This window comes from Nyctibius grandis (genome assembly GCF_013368605.1).
Source record: "Nyctibius grandis isolate bNycGra1 chromosome W unlocalized genomic scaffold, bNycGra1.pri SUPER_W_unloc_3, whole genome shotgun sequence".
Lineage (NCBI taxonomy): Eukaryota > Metazoa > Chordata > Aves > Nyctibiiformes > Nyctibiidae > Nyctibius > Nyctibius grandis.
In genome coordinates this window covers 47,391-65,874 of record NW_027167474.1, presented here as the reverse complement: position 1 = coordinate 65,874, position 18,484 = coordinate 47,391, and the positions used below count along the sequence as shown (strand labels likewise).

At 49.7% G+C, this 18,484-nt stretch overlaps 1 protein-coding gene across 1 annotated transcript in view; it reads right to left on the bottom strand.

Moving 5' to 3' along the window:
* The window catches only part of LOC137677206 (CUGBP Elav-like family member 4), an 85,300-nt gene extending 67,784 nt beyond the window's left edge, over positions 1 to 17,516 (bottom strand). The window contains 1 exon segment of the mRNA XM_068424471.1: positions 17,121 to 17,516. Coding sequence (XP_068280572.1) covers positions 17,121 to 17,516 — 396 coding nt within the window.
* Between the last annotated feature and the right edge of the window lie 968 nt (positions 17,517 to 18,484).

Genomic DNA, 18,484 nt, shown 5'->3' with positions numbered 1-18,484 from the left:
TGTAAAAATAAAACTAATGCTACAATTTCTATTCCATAGAATTTGCAGCCTGAACGAAAATATGTAACAGAAGTGACCTAGCAAAGAGATGAGGTTGATAAGTAGGAACAACATGCATTTGACACTGTCCCGCGTGACATTCTTGTCTCTAAATTGGAGAGACATGGACTTGACAGATGGACCACTCGGCGGATAAAGAATTGGCTGGATGGTCACACTCAAAGAGTAACGGTCAATGGCTCGATGTCCAAGTGGACACCAGTGATGAGTGGCATTCCTCAGGGGTTGGTATTGGGACAGGTCCTGTTTAACATCTTTGTCGGCGACATGGACAGTGAGATTGAGTGCACCCTCAGCAAGTTTGCCGACAACACCAAGCTGTGCGGTGTGGTCGACATGCTGGAGGGAAGGGATGCCATCCAGAGGGACCTTGACAGGCTTGAGAGCTGGGCCTGTGCACACCACATGAAGTTCAACAAGGCCAAGTGCAAGGTCCTTCATTTGGGTCGGGGCAATCCCAAGCACAAATACAGGCTGGGCAGAGAATGGACTGAGAGCAGCCCTGAGGAGAAGGACTTGGGGGTGATGGTTGATGAGAAGCTCAACATGAGTTGGCAGTGTGCGCTTGCAGCCCAGAAGGCAAATCATATCCTGGGCAGCATCAAAAGAAGTGTGGCCAGCAGGTCTAGGGAGGTGATTCTGCCCCTCTACTGTGCTCTCATGACATCCCACCTGGAGTACTGCGTTCAGCTCTGGGGTCACCAACATGAGAAGGACATGGAGGTGCTGGAACAAGTCCAGAGGAGGCCACAAAGATGATCAGAGGGCTGGAGCACCTTTCCTATGAAGAGAGGCCGAGAGAGTTGGGGCTGTTCAGCCTGGAGAAGAGCAGGCTCTGGGGAGACCTCATAGCAGCCTTCTAGTACCTGAAGGGGGCCTGCAGGAAAGCGAGAGAGGTACTTTTTACAAGGGCATGTAGTGACAGGACGAGGGGGAATGGTTTTAAACTGAAAGAGGGTAGATTTAGATTAGATATTAGTAAGAAATTCTTTACTGTGAGGGTGGTGAGACACTGAAACAGGTTGCCCAGAGAAGTTGTGGATGCCCCCTCCCTGGCACTGTTTAAGGCCAGGTTGGATGGGGCTTTGAGCAACCTGGTCTAGTGGAAAGGTGTTCCTGCCCATGGCAGGGGGGTTGGAACTAGATGATCATTAAGGTCTCTTCCAACTGAAACCGTTCTATGATTCTATGAAAATAAATCATGTAAAATCCATAGCCAGTCAGCAGTAACAATTATAAGTCATTACCTGATATTTTCCAGTACTTTAACATGTTTGGGTGACAGTCTCTAGACAGGCTAATGCCAGTGTAAGTGAATCATATAGGGGATGAGTGCTGGTGAGTAGACTTGCTATATTTGGGAGAATAAATACTTGTGTTATGCACAAAAATAACCCAAACACATTTGCTTTGAAATCTTTGGAACCGAATTCTATTTATACTTAGTAAAAGTCATTGTTATGGAAATGAATTGCTTTACATTTAATGTGCAAAAGTTCAGCAAAAAGATTATGAACCTATTTTGATTTTTTTAAAATGAAACCTATTTTTGCAGTGATTATATTAAGTTTGGTCTAGTGGATTTGACTGGAGAAAAAATATACAATGACAGGAAAAACAGATTAGCTGTGGGGTGTCCTGGTTTCATTGGGATTTGGTTTCAGTTTGTGGCCAGCCATGGTGATCAAGGCCCTTAGCAGTTAAATCCAGGGCAGCTGACCCTGGCTGGCCCACAGGTGTATTCTATATCATTGACATCAAGCTCACTATAAAAGAGAGGGTTTGTTTGTAAGAGGTGGGGGTTTTTTCTTCCTTCTCTTCCTTGTGATTCCTGGAGCAACTGGTCAGTGATCTGTGGATGAGTATACTTTTGTCTGTCTTTGTGTTGTCGTTTATATTGATTTCTTCATTTCATTAGATCTGGTTAACTTCAACCTACAAGTTTCCCTCCTTTTCCTAATTCCCTTCCTCATTTGGGGAAGGGACACTGGGTGAGAAGAAAAACTGCTATTGTTTAGCCACAGGTGTGGACTAATGAAGACAGTTAATTTGGTGCCCAATGTAAATAGATCACCTGTGAGAGCCATAGACTCTGGGTTTAAGAGTCTTGGAGGGTTAAAGTTTTCACAGATTTGATTGGTTTTGGTACAAGCATTCATCATATTGGTGTTGGTAGCAGGGCCCCTGGGTGGAATTCTCTGGTTGGTTTTATAGTTGCTTTTGGGATGGCTAATCAAATGTGTGGTTTTACCGTTGTTTGTTACAGGTTTTGTGTGGTTTGTCACTTCTGGGCATGGACTTAAAGGTATCACTCTGCTATGTTGTTTGGCATTGGTTTATGGTGTTAAATTGTTTTGGAACTGTGACCATTTCTGATTTCTATGGAATGGGAATGGGTGACCTGTATGTTCTTTCTCCCTTGAAGCTGACCTTCCTGGCTTTTGAAAATTTTGAATACCTGTGGGATGTCTTGTCCACCGTGCTCATATTATCAGGCCTTTTGAATGTTTTTCAGTTCTTGCTCTCACTTCAACATTGGTATAAGGGCAGATATAGCACAGCTGCTGCAACCACTGTAACAGATGCTATAGCTGCCCTGGCACCCACTACTGGAATCGCAGATACTCAGACCCTGCCAGTCCCTACAGCAGGCACTCTGGCTACCCCAGAGGCTATTCAGATCTCTGCACTGGGCACTGTGATTACCCATCTCAGGAAGCACTTGCTGCGATGACCCAGACCTTGCCAACAAGGGCTGTAGCTAATCGGCCCCAGTGATGGGTGATGCGGCTAACCTAGGGACTCAACCAGTGCCAGTATCGGTTGCCCCTGTACAGAAGATGAAAACCACAAAAAGAGCAGGTCATGATGGCCTACCAGGGACATCACAGGAGGCCAAGCCAGAAGTGACCACTCGATCCCTATCCCTGAGTGAGCTGTGAGATATACATAGAGATTACAGCTGTCATGAAGGCGAGCAACTTGTTACTTGGCTGCTCTGCTGCTGGGATAACGGAGCCAATGGTAGTTAGATGGTAGTGAAGCCAAGCACCTGGGATCAATGGCTAGAGAACTGGGTATTGATAGGGGTCTTTCAAATGGTGCAGAGTCCCTCACTCTCTGGCGGTGACTCCTGCAAAGCATAAAGAACAGGTATCCCTTTAGGGATGATGTCATGTACCACCCAGGCAAGTGGACAACCACTGAGAGAGGTGTTAAGAATCTAAGGGAAATAGCTGTGTGGGAGCTGACTTTTGCTGACCTGGATGACCCACAGACACCAGTAGGTCCAGATGCACTCAAAGTTGCTGGACCCATGTGGCACAAGTGGGTACAGACTGCACCACTGTCATAAGGCAACTCATTAGCATTATTTAGCTGGGCAGATGCCGATGCACCAATGGTGGGCGACATAGATAATCAGATGCAGCAGTATGCAGACACTCTTGTTTCCTCCCCAAGGGCTAGCGTCTCAGCTGTGGAAAAAAAGTCTGGAAAATCCACAGAAATGCTCGGTAAGGTGTTGCAAAAATTGTCCCAGATGGAGGACAGACCCCACTCCCCATCTGCACCGAAGAATGTCTCAGCCATCAGGAGACAGCGTTCCCCTGAAAGACCTACTTGGGAGAGACAGTATACATCACGAGGCACCCTGTGGTTTTTCCTGCACGACAATGGAAAAGACATGAGGAAATGGGATGGAAAACCTACCTCGGCTTTACAGACACACGTACATGAATTGCAAGGTGAACCGACTAGGAATGGGGCTTCTTCCAGGAAATTTGTTGCTCCAGTTTCCAATGGGAAGCTCTCCAGACAGCATAGATGGGCTTTGGATCCCTATTTACTAGATGTGAATAATGGGGATCAAATCTACATGAGCCACTCAAACTGAGATGTCGATAACGAACACTATGTTCAGGATTAGAGAGGCCTTGCCTACAGTCAGGTGGAGGAGAGGGACAACTGTGTTTTTGGGACTGTGTGGGTTCAATGGCCTGGCACATGGGAACCACAGCAGTATAGGGCTCTAGTGGACACTGGTGCACAATGCACTATAATACCGTCAAACTATAAAGGGACTGAATCAATTTCTGTCTCTGGCGTGACAGGAGGCTCCCAAGAGCTGACTGTATTGGAAGCTGAAGTGAGTCTGACTGGGACTGAGTGGCCGATGCACCCTATTGTGACTGGCCCAGATGCCCCATGCATCCTTGGTATAGAATACCTGAGGAGAGGGTATTTCAAGGATGTGACAGGGTACTGGTGGGCATTTGGTGTAGTGCCTGTGGAGATGGAAGAAATTAGACAGCTGTCTACCCTGCCCTGTCTATCAGAGGACCCTTCTATTGTGGGGCTGCTGAGGAGCAAAAGGTGCCTATTGCTACTAGAATGGTCCACCAACGACAATATCTGACTAACAGACACTCACTGATCCCTATCCACGAGCTGATCCGTCAATGGGAGAGCCAAGGAGTGATCAGCAAAACACACTCCCCCTTCAACAGTCCCATATGGCCAGTGCGAAAGTCCAGTGGGTAATGGAGACTAACTGTGGACTATCGTGGCCTGAACGAAGTCACACCACCACTGAGTGCTGCCGTACTGGACGTGTTAGAACTCCATTACGAACTGGAGTCAAAGGCAGCAAAGTGGTATGCCACGATTGATATTGCAAATGTGTTTTTCTCCATTCCTTTGGCAGCAGAGTGTAGGCAACAGTTTGCTTTCACCTGGAGGGGCATCCAGTACATGTGGAATCGACTGCCCCAGGGGTGGAAACATAGCCCCACCATTTGCCATGGACTGGTCCAGACTGCACTGGAGAAGGGTGAAGCTCCAGAACACCTGCAGTGCATTGATGACATCATTGTATGGGGTGATACAGCAGGAGAAGTTTTTGAGAAAGGGGAAAAAGTAATTAGAATCCTTCTAGAAACTGGTTTTGCCATCAAATGCGGAAAGGTCAAGGGACCTGCAAAAGAGATACAGTTTTTAGGGATCAAGTGGCAAGATGGCCACTATCAGATCCCAATGGATGTGATCAACAAAATGACAGCCATGTCTCTGCCAACTAGCAAAAAGGAGACACAGGCTTTCCTAGGCGTAGTGGGCTTCTGGAGGATGCACATTCCCCATTACAGTCAGATTGTGAGCCCTCTCTATGAAGTAACTCGAAAGAAGAATGACTTGAAATGGGGCCCTGAGCAACAACAGGCTTTTGAGCAAATTAAACAAGAGATAGTCCATGCAGTGGCCCTCGGACCAGTCCAGGCAGGACCAGAAGTAAAGAATGTTCTCTATACAGCAGCTGGGGAGAAAGCTCCTACCTGGAGCTTCTGGCAAAAGGCACCAGGGGAGACTTGAGGTTGACCCCTGGGGTTTTGGAGCTGGGCATATAGAGGATCAGAGGACCGTTGTACTCCAACAGAAAAAGAGATACTGGCAGCCTATGAAGGAGTTGGAGCTGCCTCAGAAGTAATTGGCACTGAGGCACAGCTCCTCCTGGTGCCCTGATTGCCAGTGTTGAACTGGATGTTTAAAGGATAGACCCCCTCTACACATCATGCAACTGATGCTACATGGAGTAAGTGGGTTGCATTGATTACTCCGCGGGCCTGAATACGGAACCTTAATCGCCCAGGCATTCTGGAAGTAATCATGGACTGGCCCGAAAGCAAAGATTTTGGAACGTTGCCAGAGGAGGAGGTCATGTGTGCTGAAGAGGCCCCACCATACAATAGACTATCCGAGAATGAGAAGCATCATGCCTTGTTCACTGATGGATCTTGCCGCATTATAGGCAAGCAGAGAAGGTGGAAAGCTGCTCTGTGGAGTCCCACGCAATGAGTGGCAGAAGCAGCTGAGGGAGAAGATGAGTCGAGTCAGTATGCAGAAGTAAAAGCCATCCAGCTGGCTCTAGACATTGCTGAGTGAGATAAATGGCCAGTACTCTACCTGTATACTGACTTGTGGATGGTAGCAAATGCCCTGTGGGGATGGCTGAAGCAATGCTAGAAAAACAACTGGCAGTGCAGAGGCAAACCCCTCTGGGCAGCCAAATTATGGCAGGATATTGCTACCCGATTAGAGAAGCTGGTTGTGAAGGTACGTCACGTAGATGCTCACGTACCAAAGAGCAGAGCCACTGAGGAGCAGCAAAACAACCAGCAGGTGGATCAAGCTGCTAAGATCAAAGTGGCTCAAGTAGACCTGGACTGGCAGCATAAAGGTGAACTATTTTTATCTCGGTGGGCCCATTATACATTGGGCCATCAAGGCAGAGATGCTACATACAGATGGGCCCGTGACTGAGGGGTGGATTTGACCATGGACACCATTGCACAGGTCATCTAGGAACGTGAAACTTGTGCTGCAATTATACAAGCCAAATGACTAAAACCCCTGCGGTATGGAGGACAATGGTTGAAATATAAGTATGCAGAGGCCTGGCAGATTGATTACATCTTGCTCCCACAAACGCGCCAAGGCAAGCGCTATGTGCTCAGGATGGTGGAAGCAAGTACTGGCTGGTTGGAAACATACCCTGTGCCTCATGCCACTGCCTGTAACACTATTGTGGGCCTTGAAAAGCAGATTCTGTGGTGACATGGCACTCTGGAAAGAATTGAGTCAGACAAGGGGACTCATTTCTGAAATAGCCTCATAGACACCTGGGCTAAAGAGCATGGTATTGAATGGATATATCACATCCCCTACCATGCACCAGCTGCTGGGAAAGTGGAATGATGTAATGGACTGTTGAAGACTACCCTGAAAGCAATGGGTGATGGGACTTTCAAAAATTGGGATGAACACTTAGCAAAGGCCACCTGGTTAGTTAATACCAGGGGATCTATTAACCAGGCTGGTCCTGCTCAAACCCAGCTGTTGTGCACTGTAGAGGGGGATAAAGTCCCTGTGGTTCATGCAAGAAATATGTTGGGGAAAACAGTTTGGATTATTCCTGCCTCGAGCAAAGGCAAACCTATGTGTGGAATTGCTTTTGCTCAAGGTCCTGGGTGCACATGGTGGATGATGCAGGAGGATGGGGAAGTAAAATGTGTACCCCAAGGAGATTTGATTCTGGGCGAGAATAGCCAATAACTGTATGATGCTAAGTGTCATTTATTATAGTAAGAATCACCCCAGACCTTGAACATGGGCTGCAGCAGAGACATGCACTGCAAAATTGAGATGCAGTATACCATCCTGCTGTGCCCAACTTCACCAGTCCATAACACCGTACTGAGGCCTGTTCCCGAGCTCCTAACTGAGTGGATCCCACACCAGCATTTTTTTCTGCCCTGAGAAATATTCTGAGAAATGGAGCCCATGGATTTCAACTTAATTGAATCAATGTACTTCTTGGAAAGATGTCCCATGGACTGGAGACAATATCTGTGTGAATGTGCATTTATGTTGAGGGATGGGGAAAATAGTAGTGACTTGATGTAAATGATATAGAATAAGGGGTGGAATCCTGTCCTGGTTTCATTGGGATTTGGTTTCAGTTTGTGGCCAGCCATAGTGATCAAGGCCCTTAGCAGTTAAATGCAGGGCAGCTGACCCTGGCTGGCCCACAGGTGTATTCTATATCATTGACATCAAGCTCACCATAAAAGAGAGGGCTTGCTAGGAAGAGGTGGGCTTTTTGTTGTCTTTCTTTCCTTGTTGATATTGTTGGAGCAACTTGCTAGTGCTGTGTGGTTAAGTATACTTTTGTCTGTTGTGTGTTGTCATTTATATTGATTTCTTCATTTCATTAAATCTGGTTAATTTCAACCTACCTGTCTCCCTCCTTTTCCCCATTCCCTTCCTCTTTTGGGGAAGGGCCATTGGGTGAGAGAAAAACTGCTATTGTTTAGCCACAGGTGTGTGCTAAATGAAGATGGGGGAGTGGGAATATATGTTAGACTAAAAGAAACAAACAAAACATATACCGAAGTCTACACTGATTTAACACATAGCCTTCTTTCTAGAGCAGTGTCACACTGTCATGCATTAGGCACTAAGGCACCTGTTCTAGCATTGCTGTTATCCTGGACAACATCTGGCTACTGCTGTAAAAGGCAATAAAAATGTTTCTATAAATACAAGAGCAACAAGAAGAGGGCTAAGGAGAATCTCCATCCTTTATTGGATGTGGGAGGAAGCATAGTGACAAAGGATGAGGAAAAGGCTGAGGTGCTTAATGCCTTCTTTGCCTCAGTCTTCAGTAGTAAGACCAGTTGTTCTCCAGGTACCCAGCCCCATGAGCTGGAGGACAGGGACAGGGAGCAGAATGAAGCCCCCATAATCCAAGGGGAAATGGTTAGCGACCTGCTACACCACTTAGACACACACAAGTCTATGGGGCTGGATGGGATGCACCCAAGGGTACTGAGGGAGCTGGCAGAAGTGCTCACCAAGGCACTTTCCATCATTTATCAGCAGTCCTGGCTAACTGGGGAGGTCCAGTTGACTGGAAATTAGCAAATGTGATGCCCATCTACAAGAAGGGCTGGAAGGAACATCCAGGGAACTACAGGCCTGTCAGCCTGACCTCAGCGCCAGGGAAAGTTATGGAGCAGATCATCTTGAGTGTCATCACACGGCACGTAGAGGACAGCCAGGTGATCAGGCCCAGTCAGCATGGGTTTATGAAAGGCAGGTCCTGCTTGACTAACCTGATCTCCTTCTATGACAAGATGACCTGCTTAATGGATGAGGGAAAGGCTGTGGATGTTGTCCACCTAGACTTTAGTAAAGCCTTTGACACAGACTCCCACAGCATTCTCCTGGAGAAACTGACTGCTCATGGCTTGGATGGGTGTACACTTTGCTGGGTAAAAAACTGGCTGGATGGCTGGGCCCAAAGAGTTGTGGTGAATGGTGTTAAATCCAGTTGGCGGCCGGTCACAAGAGGAGTTCCCCAGGGCTCAGTATTGGGGCCAGTTCTGTTTAATATCATCTTTATCAATCATCTGGATGAGGGGATCGAGTGCACCCTCAGTAAGTTCACAGACAACATCAAGTTGGGCGGGAGTGTTGATCTGCTTGAGGGTAGGAAGGCTCTGCAGAGGGATCTCGACAGACTATATCGATGGGCCGAAGCTAACTGTATGAGGTTCAACAAGGCCAAGTGTCGGGTCCTGCACTTGGGGCACAACAACCCCATGCACCGCTACAGGCTTGGGGAAGAGTGGCTGGAAAGCTGCCTGGCAGAAAAGGACCTGGGGGTGTTGATCAATGGCCAGCTGAATATGAGCCAGCAGTGTGCCCAGGTGGCCAAGGCGGCCAACAGCATCCTGGCTTGTATCAGAAATAGTGTGGCCAGCAGGACTAGGGCAGGGATCGTCCCCCTGTACTCAGCACTGCTGAGGCCACACCTTGAATACTGTGTTCAGTTTTGGGTCCCTCACTACAAGAAAGACATTGAGGTGCTGGAGTGAGTCCAAAGAAGGACAACAAAGCTGGTGAAGGGTCTAGAGCACAAGTCTGATGAGGAGCAGCTGAGGGAACTGGGGTTGTTTAGTCTGGAGAAAAGGAGGCTGAGGGGAGACCTTATTGCTGTCTACAAGTACCTGAAAGGAGGTTGTAGCGAGGTGGGTGTTGGTCTCTTCTCCCAAGTAACAAATGATAGGACAAGAGGAAACGGCCTCAAGTTGTGCCAGGGAAGTTTTAGATTGGATATCAGGAAAAATTTCTTCACGGAAAGGGTTGTCAAGCAGTGGAACAGGCTGCCTAGGGGAGTGGTGGAATCACCATCCCTGGAGGTATTTTAAAGACGAGTAGATGTGGTGATATTTGCTGGGAGGCCTACTCAGCCAGCCATCCTCAGTCCAGGAGGTTCCTCCAGTGCATTGATGATAACTTTCTGATGCAAATGGTGGATGAGCCAACTAGGAGAGGAGTGTTGCTGGATCTTATCCTCACTAACAAGGAGGGTCTGGTTGAAGCGGTGAAGGTTGAGGGCAGCCTTGATTGTAGTGACCACGAGATGGTAGAGTTCAGGATCTCATGTGGCAGGAACAGAATAGCTAGCAGAATCGCAACCCTGAACTTCAGGAGGGCCAACTTTGGCCTTTTCAAGCAATTGCTAGGGGAAATCCCATGGGACAGGGTACTAGAAGGTAAGGGGGCCCAAGATAGTTGGTTAGCATTCAAGGACTGCTTCTTCCGAGCTCAAGATCAGAGCATCCCAACAAGTAGGAAGTCAAGGAAGGGTACCAGGAGACCTGCATGGTTAAACAGGGAACTGCTGGGCAAACTCAAGTGGAAGAAGAGGGTGTACAGATCATGGAAGGAGGGGCTGGCCACTTGGGAGGAATATAAGTCTGTTGTCAGAGGATGTAGGGAGGCAACTAGGAAAGCTAAGGCCTCCTTGGAATTAAACCTTGCAAGAGAGGTCAAGGACAACAGAAAGGGTTTCTTCAAATACATTGCAGGTAAAGCCAACACTAGAGGCAATGTAGGCCCACTGATGAATGAGGTGGGGGCCCTGGAGACAGAGGATAAAAAGAAGGCGGAGTTACTGAATGCCTTCTTTGCCTCTGTCTATACTGCTGGAGGCTGTCCTGAGGAGCCCCGGACCCCTGCGACCCCAGAAGAAGTCAGGATAGAGGAGGAATCTGTCTTGGTAGATGAGGGCTGGGTCAGGGACCAATTAAGCAACCTGGACGTCCATAAATCCATGGGCCCTGATGGGATGCACCCGCGGGTGCTGAGGGAGCTGGCGGAAGTCATTGCTAGGCCACTCTCCATCATCAGGCCACTCTCCATCATCTTTGCTAAGTCGTGGGCAACAGGAGAGGTACCTGAGGACTGGAGGAAAGCGAATGTCACTCCAGTCTTCAAAAAGGGCAAAAAGGAGGACCCGGGTAACTATAGACCGGTCAGCCTCACCTCCATCCCCGGAAAGGTGATGGAACAACTTGTCCTTGGTGCTCTCTCTAGGCACATCAAGGATAGGAGGATCATTAGGGGCACTCAGCATGGCTTCACCAAGGGGAAGTCATGCTTAACCAACCTGATAGCCTTTTATGAGGACATAACCTGGTGGATAGATGATGGTAAAGCTGTGGATGTGGTCTATCTCAATTTCAGTAAGGCGTTTGACACGGTCTCCCACAGCATCCTCGCAGCTAAACTGAGGAAGTGTGGTCTGGATGATCGGGTAGTGAGGTGGATTGTGAACTGGCTGAAGGAAAGAAGCCAGAGAGTGGTGTGTTGCCGCTTGTCTGCGGCAAGCTCCGTTCGGTTGCTGGCTGGCCTGAGGCTATCCGCAACCCAGGGCCATTGAGCACTGACACCAATGTGAGGATGCAACAAATGGCGTTTATTTAACTGCGCAACAGCCTTATATAGTCGTCTTGTCCCATATGAACTCGCACGATACTTGCACATCCTGCTCCTTTCGCCACGCCTACCTTCTGTTACAGCCCGAGATTTTCCGGTCGCCATACCCTAATCTACCTACATTTCCCCCTCCCCATGCTTCAAGTCATGCGAAGTAAAGCGTATCGCTGATTCTGGAGCCTTGCGTCAAAGCGTAAGCGTAGCTGGCGGATACAACATCCCGAGCCCAGATTCTCCAGTAAGATTCCCCTGCAACTCTTGAGATGTAAAGTAAAAGCAAGCTAATCATGAGCGCATTGTTCAAAGCTTTTGTTTCACTCAGCAACGGTCGCCACTCCTCATCGTTCTTGGCGCCCTGCCGCTTTACCAGACTCTCTGTACTGTCATGACTCCTCACGTCTGAAGGTCGAGGCTGGTGCTGTTTCGGCTTCCCCCACAGGTACTCCTGCAAAACATAAAGCTCGAATAGCATACATATTACTTCAGGTTAGGATTTTGTTTTAAATCAGGGCACAAACAGCGTGTAGGGACCCACTGTATAACATCATCCCGTTTGATGGTGGCATACCCCCTCCCGTGATGTAGCAGCTCCCAACCTGTTTCCCACTCCGCTGTCCCAGGGAACCGAACCTTGACTGGGGGGCCCACTTCTGGCACCCCTGGACCCCAATGTCGCTCAATTGGGGCACGCTCTTGGTCTCCCCAGGCAAAATGATTTAAAGAATAAAGAGCGCGATGTAAAATGTGAGATTGGTAGTTGACAGGAATTACGTCTGGGAATCCTTCCCCCTCCCCAAGAATCTTAATTCTGTGTTTTAGCGTCTGATTAGCGCGCTCTACAATGGCCTGCCCGGTAGAATTATACGGAATGCCGTGTTTGAGCGTGATACCCCACCGCTGACACCACTGACGTGTGGTATGAGCAATAAAACAGGGGCCGTTATCAATTTTGATCTCTACAGGTAGGCCTAGCCAAGCGATTGCAAGATTCCAATGTAGCTGAATGGAGCGTGCTGTTTGTTTCCGATGCGGGGTGGCCACAATCATCATACTGTAAGTATCCACTGTGACTGCCAGCCATGGTTGAGGTCTGAGCTGAGGACATAGGGTGAAGTCTGATTGCCATATGCCGTTAGGCTTCAGTCCACGGGGGTTGACCCCAGCACTCCATAACGGTGAATGCTGACAGTACGGGCAGGTCGCAACGACCTCTTGAGCCTGCGTGAGAGGGATGCCACAGCATTTTGCGAGCGCTCGTGCTCCGATATGCAGAAAGCCGTGGAGATCTTTGGCTTCAGATAGTGTCCATATCTTATTCGCTGTTTTGTCCGCCATCGTGTTGCCTTCCGTAAAGGGGCCTGGATAGCGTTGATGTCCGTTAACGTGGATGATTGAACATGTTTGTTGGCGCTGCTGTAGCGCATCCTCTAGCATACAGGCTATGGCTGAACCAGTGTACCCTGCAGTAGTCATTTTTTGTGCCAATTTCCAAACGAAAATGGAGTCTGTGACGATGTTAATGTGTTGATTGGGTTCCATCTGCACTGCCAATGACACTGCCTTAGCTTCTAGGTGTTGCACGCTTGAATTGCTGTCCGTGTATGTGACCTTCCTCCATTGTTTTTCTGAGACCCATACCACAGCGGCTGTACTAGTACGCGAAGATGCATCGGTGAAATAGGTGGTCCCAGGCTTTGGAGTTGAAAGCACTCGAATCCTGATCGTGGGTTGGCAGGTCTGGAGATGCTGGAGCAAGGGGTGTGACTGGCCAGGGATTATCCTTCCATGATATGTGTGCAGAGCTAGCATAATTTCGTCATCAGTTACAACTAAGGTATCCCACACCTTTCTTTTGAACGGCACATGAATCTCCTCTGGATCACGTCCAAAGTGTCGAACAGCAGCCGTTCTAACCTTTTGGAGTAGCAACGCGGTGGCTCTAATGTATGTCATATACGCGGTCGTCATTTGGTTAGAGAAAAGCCACAATAAGACTTGAGGACATCGTCCTAGCTGTTGTGTGAGGGCTCCTGTTGCCCCCTCTGAACCCAACATGACCAGGGCAACAATAGGTTCTTTGGGATCCCATCTGCTGAGGCTTGCCGTGGCCAGAAGCTTCTCAATTTGTCTCAGGCTCTCTTCTCCCGCTTTTGACATTGTTCTTGGTTCCCATAGGTGTTTCCCTTTTAACAGCTCGTAAAATGGCACCATGACCTCTGGAGGGATCCCGATGATCGGTCGCATCCATTGCAGGGCTCCGACTAACTTCTGCACATCGTGCAGGGTGGAGATTTTTGGATTTAACTGGATGTTCATAGGACGTACCATGTTCCCTGTTATACAGGTGCCCAGGTAGGAAACATCATCTCCTCTTTGGGTTTTTGCGTCTGCGATGAAAAGGCCGACACTCTGGAGTGATGCTTTTACTTCTTCCTCCATTTTTTCCACTTGGGGTGTTTCTGGGGCCGCCAGCAGGATGTCGTCCATGTAATGAATAATCACTGCTTCAGGAAAGTGTGCGCGCACCGGTGAGAGCACTTGGGCCACCACATATTGGCAGATGGTTGGTGAGTTCTTCATGCCTTGAGGAAGGACCTTCCGTTGATAGCGTGTAGCTGGCTCCTCCAAATTCGTAGTTGGGACAGAGAATGCAAACCTGTGCCGGTCCTTAGGATGTAATGGGATGGAGAAGAAACAATCTTGAATATCCATTACCACAATTGGCCATCCCCTAGGGAATGCTGAGGAAAGGGGCAGGCCAGGTTGCAGTGCCCCCATGTCACACATCTGTTGGTTCACTGCTCGTAGGTCATGCAAAAGACGAAATTTACCAGACTTCTTTTTTATAACAAATATGGGTGTGTTCCAAGGGCTAAAGTTCTCCTCAAGGTGGCCTTGCTTTAACTCTCGTTGTATTATTTGTTGTGCGGCTGTAAGCTTTTCCTTGTTTAATGGCCACTGCTCCACCCAGACAGGATCATTGGTTTTCCATTGCAGCGGTATCGGTGAAACTGCTGGGGCAGTGGCCCTTAGGATAAATTTGTTACCTCTTTTCCTTGATGCTGGAAGCCAGGAGCAACATTGGTGATTTGTATCCCCAGGGCAGCAAGCACATCGCGGCCTATCAGGGACTCTGACAGATCTGACAGAGTGGTGGTCAATGGGACAGAGTCCAGTTGGAGGCCTGTGTCTAGCGGAGTCCCGCAAGGGTCGGTACTGGGACCAGTTCCATTCAATATATTCATTAATGACTTGGATGAGGGATTAGAGTGCGCTGTCAGCAAGTTCGCTGATGACACAAAACTGGGAGGAGTGGCTGACACACGGGAAGGCTGCGCAGCCATTCAGAGGGACCTGGACAGGCTGGAGAGTTGGGCGGGGAGAAATTTAATGAAATATAACAAGGGCAAGTGTAGAGTCCTGCATCTGGGCAAGAACAACCCCATGTATGAGTACAAGTTGGGGGCAGACCTGTTGGAGACCAGCGTAGGGGAAAGGGACCTGGGGGTCCTAGTGGACAACAGGATGACCATGAGCCAGCAGTGTGCCCTTGTGGCCAAGAAGGCCAATGGCATCCTGGGGTGTATTAGAAGGGGTGTGGTTAGCAGGTCAAGAGAGGTTCTCCTCCCCCTCTACTCTGCCCTGGTGAGGCCACATCTGGAGTATTGTGTCCAGTTCTGGGCCCCTCAGTTCAAGAAGGACAGGGAACTGCTAGAGAGAGTCCAGCGCAGAGCCACGAAGATGATTAAGGGAGTGGAACATCTCCCTTATGAGGAGAGGCTGAGGGAGCTGGGTCTCTTTAGCTTGGAGAAGAGGAGACTGAGGGGTGACCTCATTAATGTTTATAAATATGTAAAGGGCAAGTGTCATGAGGATGGAGCCAGGCTCTTCTCAGTGACATCCCTTGACAGGACAAGGGGCAATGGGTGCAAGCTGGAACACAGGAGGTTCCACATAAATATGAGGAAAAACTTCTTTACGGTGAGGGTGACTGAACACTGGAACAGGCTGCCCAGAGAGGTTGTGGAGTCTCCTTCTCTGGAGACATTCAAAACCCACCTGGCCGCGTTCCTGTGTGATATGGTCTAGGCAATCCTGCTCCGGCAGGGGGATTGGACTAGATGATCTTTCGAGGTCCCTTCCAATCCCTAACATTCTGTGATTCTGTGATCTGTTACATAAGGTTGTGAGATGGCTTGTAGTCTGCGCCCATCAGGTTCATACAGGGTGAATCGAATGAGTTCCTTACTTTTATACGTGGAGGTGGTGCCTCTCACCCCGGCTATGTAGCCGGCGCCTTCCAACTGCCACTGCGGCGGCCACATATGGAAGGATACGACAGAAACATCTGCTCCGGAATCAAGCAACATATTCAAAGCTATAGATCCTGCCTCGGGGTGTTCGATTATTTCCATGCAAACTCGGGTGATCGGTCGTTGTTTAAAATCTAGTGTCAGGGCCACTGATGGCCCCCTATTTGGTCCTGCTTGTCCGGAGGGCTGTATGAAGGGATTCCGGGGGCAAAAACTGGGTTCTGCGGGAAGGCTGGCCCCCGGGCCTGGCCTCCCCGCCTCCCGTTTCCCTGGGTTTTTCTACAATCTCGGGCCATATGTCCTGTTCTTCCACATGCCCAACACGGCCCCGGTGCGTTTCTGGTCTCATATCCTCTTTTAGTAGGACAGTGCATCTTTATGTGACCTTTTCCTCCACAGTTGTAACATCTGCCTCTAGACTGGTTATCACGGGGAAAGGCTGCTGCAACTTGCAACAGTGTCTGGACAGTTGTGTCAGAAACTCGGGACTGACGTTCCAATACAAACCTAATTATTTGTGCCACATTGGATCCTTTAGGTAAATGCTGTAATATATCTTTCACGGAGTCATTACTCTGTTGCTTTATGCACTCTATCATTACGGCAGTGTGAGCCTCCTCTGGCAAATCAGAGTCCTCTATTGCCCTTTGTAGCCGATCACAAAACACCTCAAATTGCTCTGCATTTGCCTGCTTGATTTTTGTCCAGGGAGGCTCCGATTTCACCACCCTAGCCACTTCCTCATAAGCAATTCTTGAGGCCTCTGTTGTAGCAGTTATTTCTCTAGGCCGCAAGCCTCCTGCCTGCTGTTGTGGTGTTAACATGTTCGCAGCTTTCCCCACAAGCCTGTCATAAGTGGTTCCTGCAAGTGGATGGTCTTCACTGGCGGCTGCAGCGGCAGCTAATCGGTAACACCTTGTCTGCCAAGCCTCCTTCCAGATTACCCATGAGCTTGGGGTCAGTACAGATTGTGCTAGCTGTCATATATCTGTGGGCAACGGGCCCTGAGCATGTATGCTATCTAACAGTATCCGCGTGGAGGGATGTTTCAGCCCATGATCTTTTATGGCTTGCAACAGCGACTGCACTATCTTGGGTTCCAAGGGGACCCATTCTGCAACGCCCCCTGCCTGCACGCGGACGGGAAAAACATCAGGCATGCGTTGTAGCTGGATCCCTTCCAAAGCACAGTTTTCTGCAACGATCCTCCAATTAGTCAATGGGATCTTTGGTGCCTCCCCGGTCTCTTTTCTGTCCCCTGCTTTCTCTACTCGCTGCAATACCTGTTTTTGGTGCAAAACCTCCCTCTTTATTTCCTCTAACGCCTCCACGAGTTGGTCGACTACCTCCAGGTGCGGTCGCGTCGGTTGTGGCGGTTCCCCCCCCCCCCCCCCGCGTCCGCTGTACCAAGGCGGGGCTCCACGCTTGTTGCAAGTGGGTGGTGAGCTCCTCCACCTCCTGCCCCCCACTTTGTTCTGGGAGGGGCAGGGTTTCTAAGTTCTGTTGCCTTTTATGGTCAGAAGGTGGGTTGGGGCAAGTCTTAGGCCGCGCCCCTGAGGCTCGCGACCGACCCTCCCCCGCTTCCTCCGGCGCCATCTTTCTGTATGTCCCGGGGAGCCAGTCTAATGGGTCAGTCACTACCACTGGTTCCGCGGGGGGGTTACCCGCTGGTGGTGTGTACTGAGGGGGCTGAACCGCGGGGTCCCGATCATGCATCTCACCCCGGGGATACAACGGCGTCGGCTTATTCACCGGCCACGCCTGTACCCCGTCCTCCGGGGGGGCCAGCGGCTGAGCATTCATCTCACCCCAGGCATACATTGGAGCCGAGGGCTCGGGACGCTGATCCCCTTCCCCGCGCCCACCCCCTGGCCCGGATTCCTCCCCCTCCTTCTCCCGAGGTAAGGGCTCCGTTTGCGTGTCGCGATCACTCACGTCCCGCGAACGTGTATCCAGCCCTGGTTCCCCATATAAGCACGCCCGAGCTGCATTCCATGCCGCCCGGTCCTCCCGCGCAGCCCGTAGCAGCCGCAAGATAACTCCCCATGTTTTTAATTCTTTGGCAGAACCCTCTGCCATAGCTCGCTCAGCGAGCTTCATCGAGCACCGCTCCCAGGTATTCAGCTGTAAACAATCAGCCGGTCCTGCCACCGCCCCCCCCTTTAACGAGACGGTCCACACACTGGGCTACGTCTTTCGATTTCACAGAAATCTTAAATTCCCCACCCAGTAACGAGATCACCTTTATCAAGGTTTCCATGGTTCGCGAACCCACTCCGACCGCCTGCGGTCCGCCAGCCCAGCAATCACGTCGGGGTCCCCATTTGTTGCCGCTTGTCTGCGGCAAGCTCCGTTCGGTTGCTGGCTGGCCTGAGGCTATCCACACCCCAGGGCCATTGAGCACTGACACCAGTGTGAGGATGCAACAAATGGCGTTTATTTAACTGCGCAACAGCCTTATATAGTCGTCTTGTCCCGTACGAACTCGCACGATAATGACACATCCTGCTCCTTTCGCCACGCCTACCTTCCGTTACAGCCCGAGATTTTCCGGTCGCCGTACCCTAATCTACCTACAGTGGTGTATGGCTAATAGCTTTGCTTTGCAAACAGCTATGGAGAATTTCTCGGGACAGGTTGTTTACCACTTGCCCTCCCATCCTGTTATAAAATTGAGTGCGGAACTTCCAATTGCCACAGGAGTGTGGTGCGCAGACACTCCTGTGGATGGAATTGCCATTTTTATGGATGGATCTGGGAACACAGGCAAG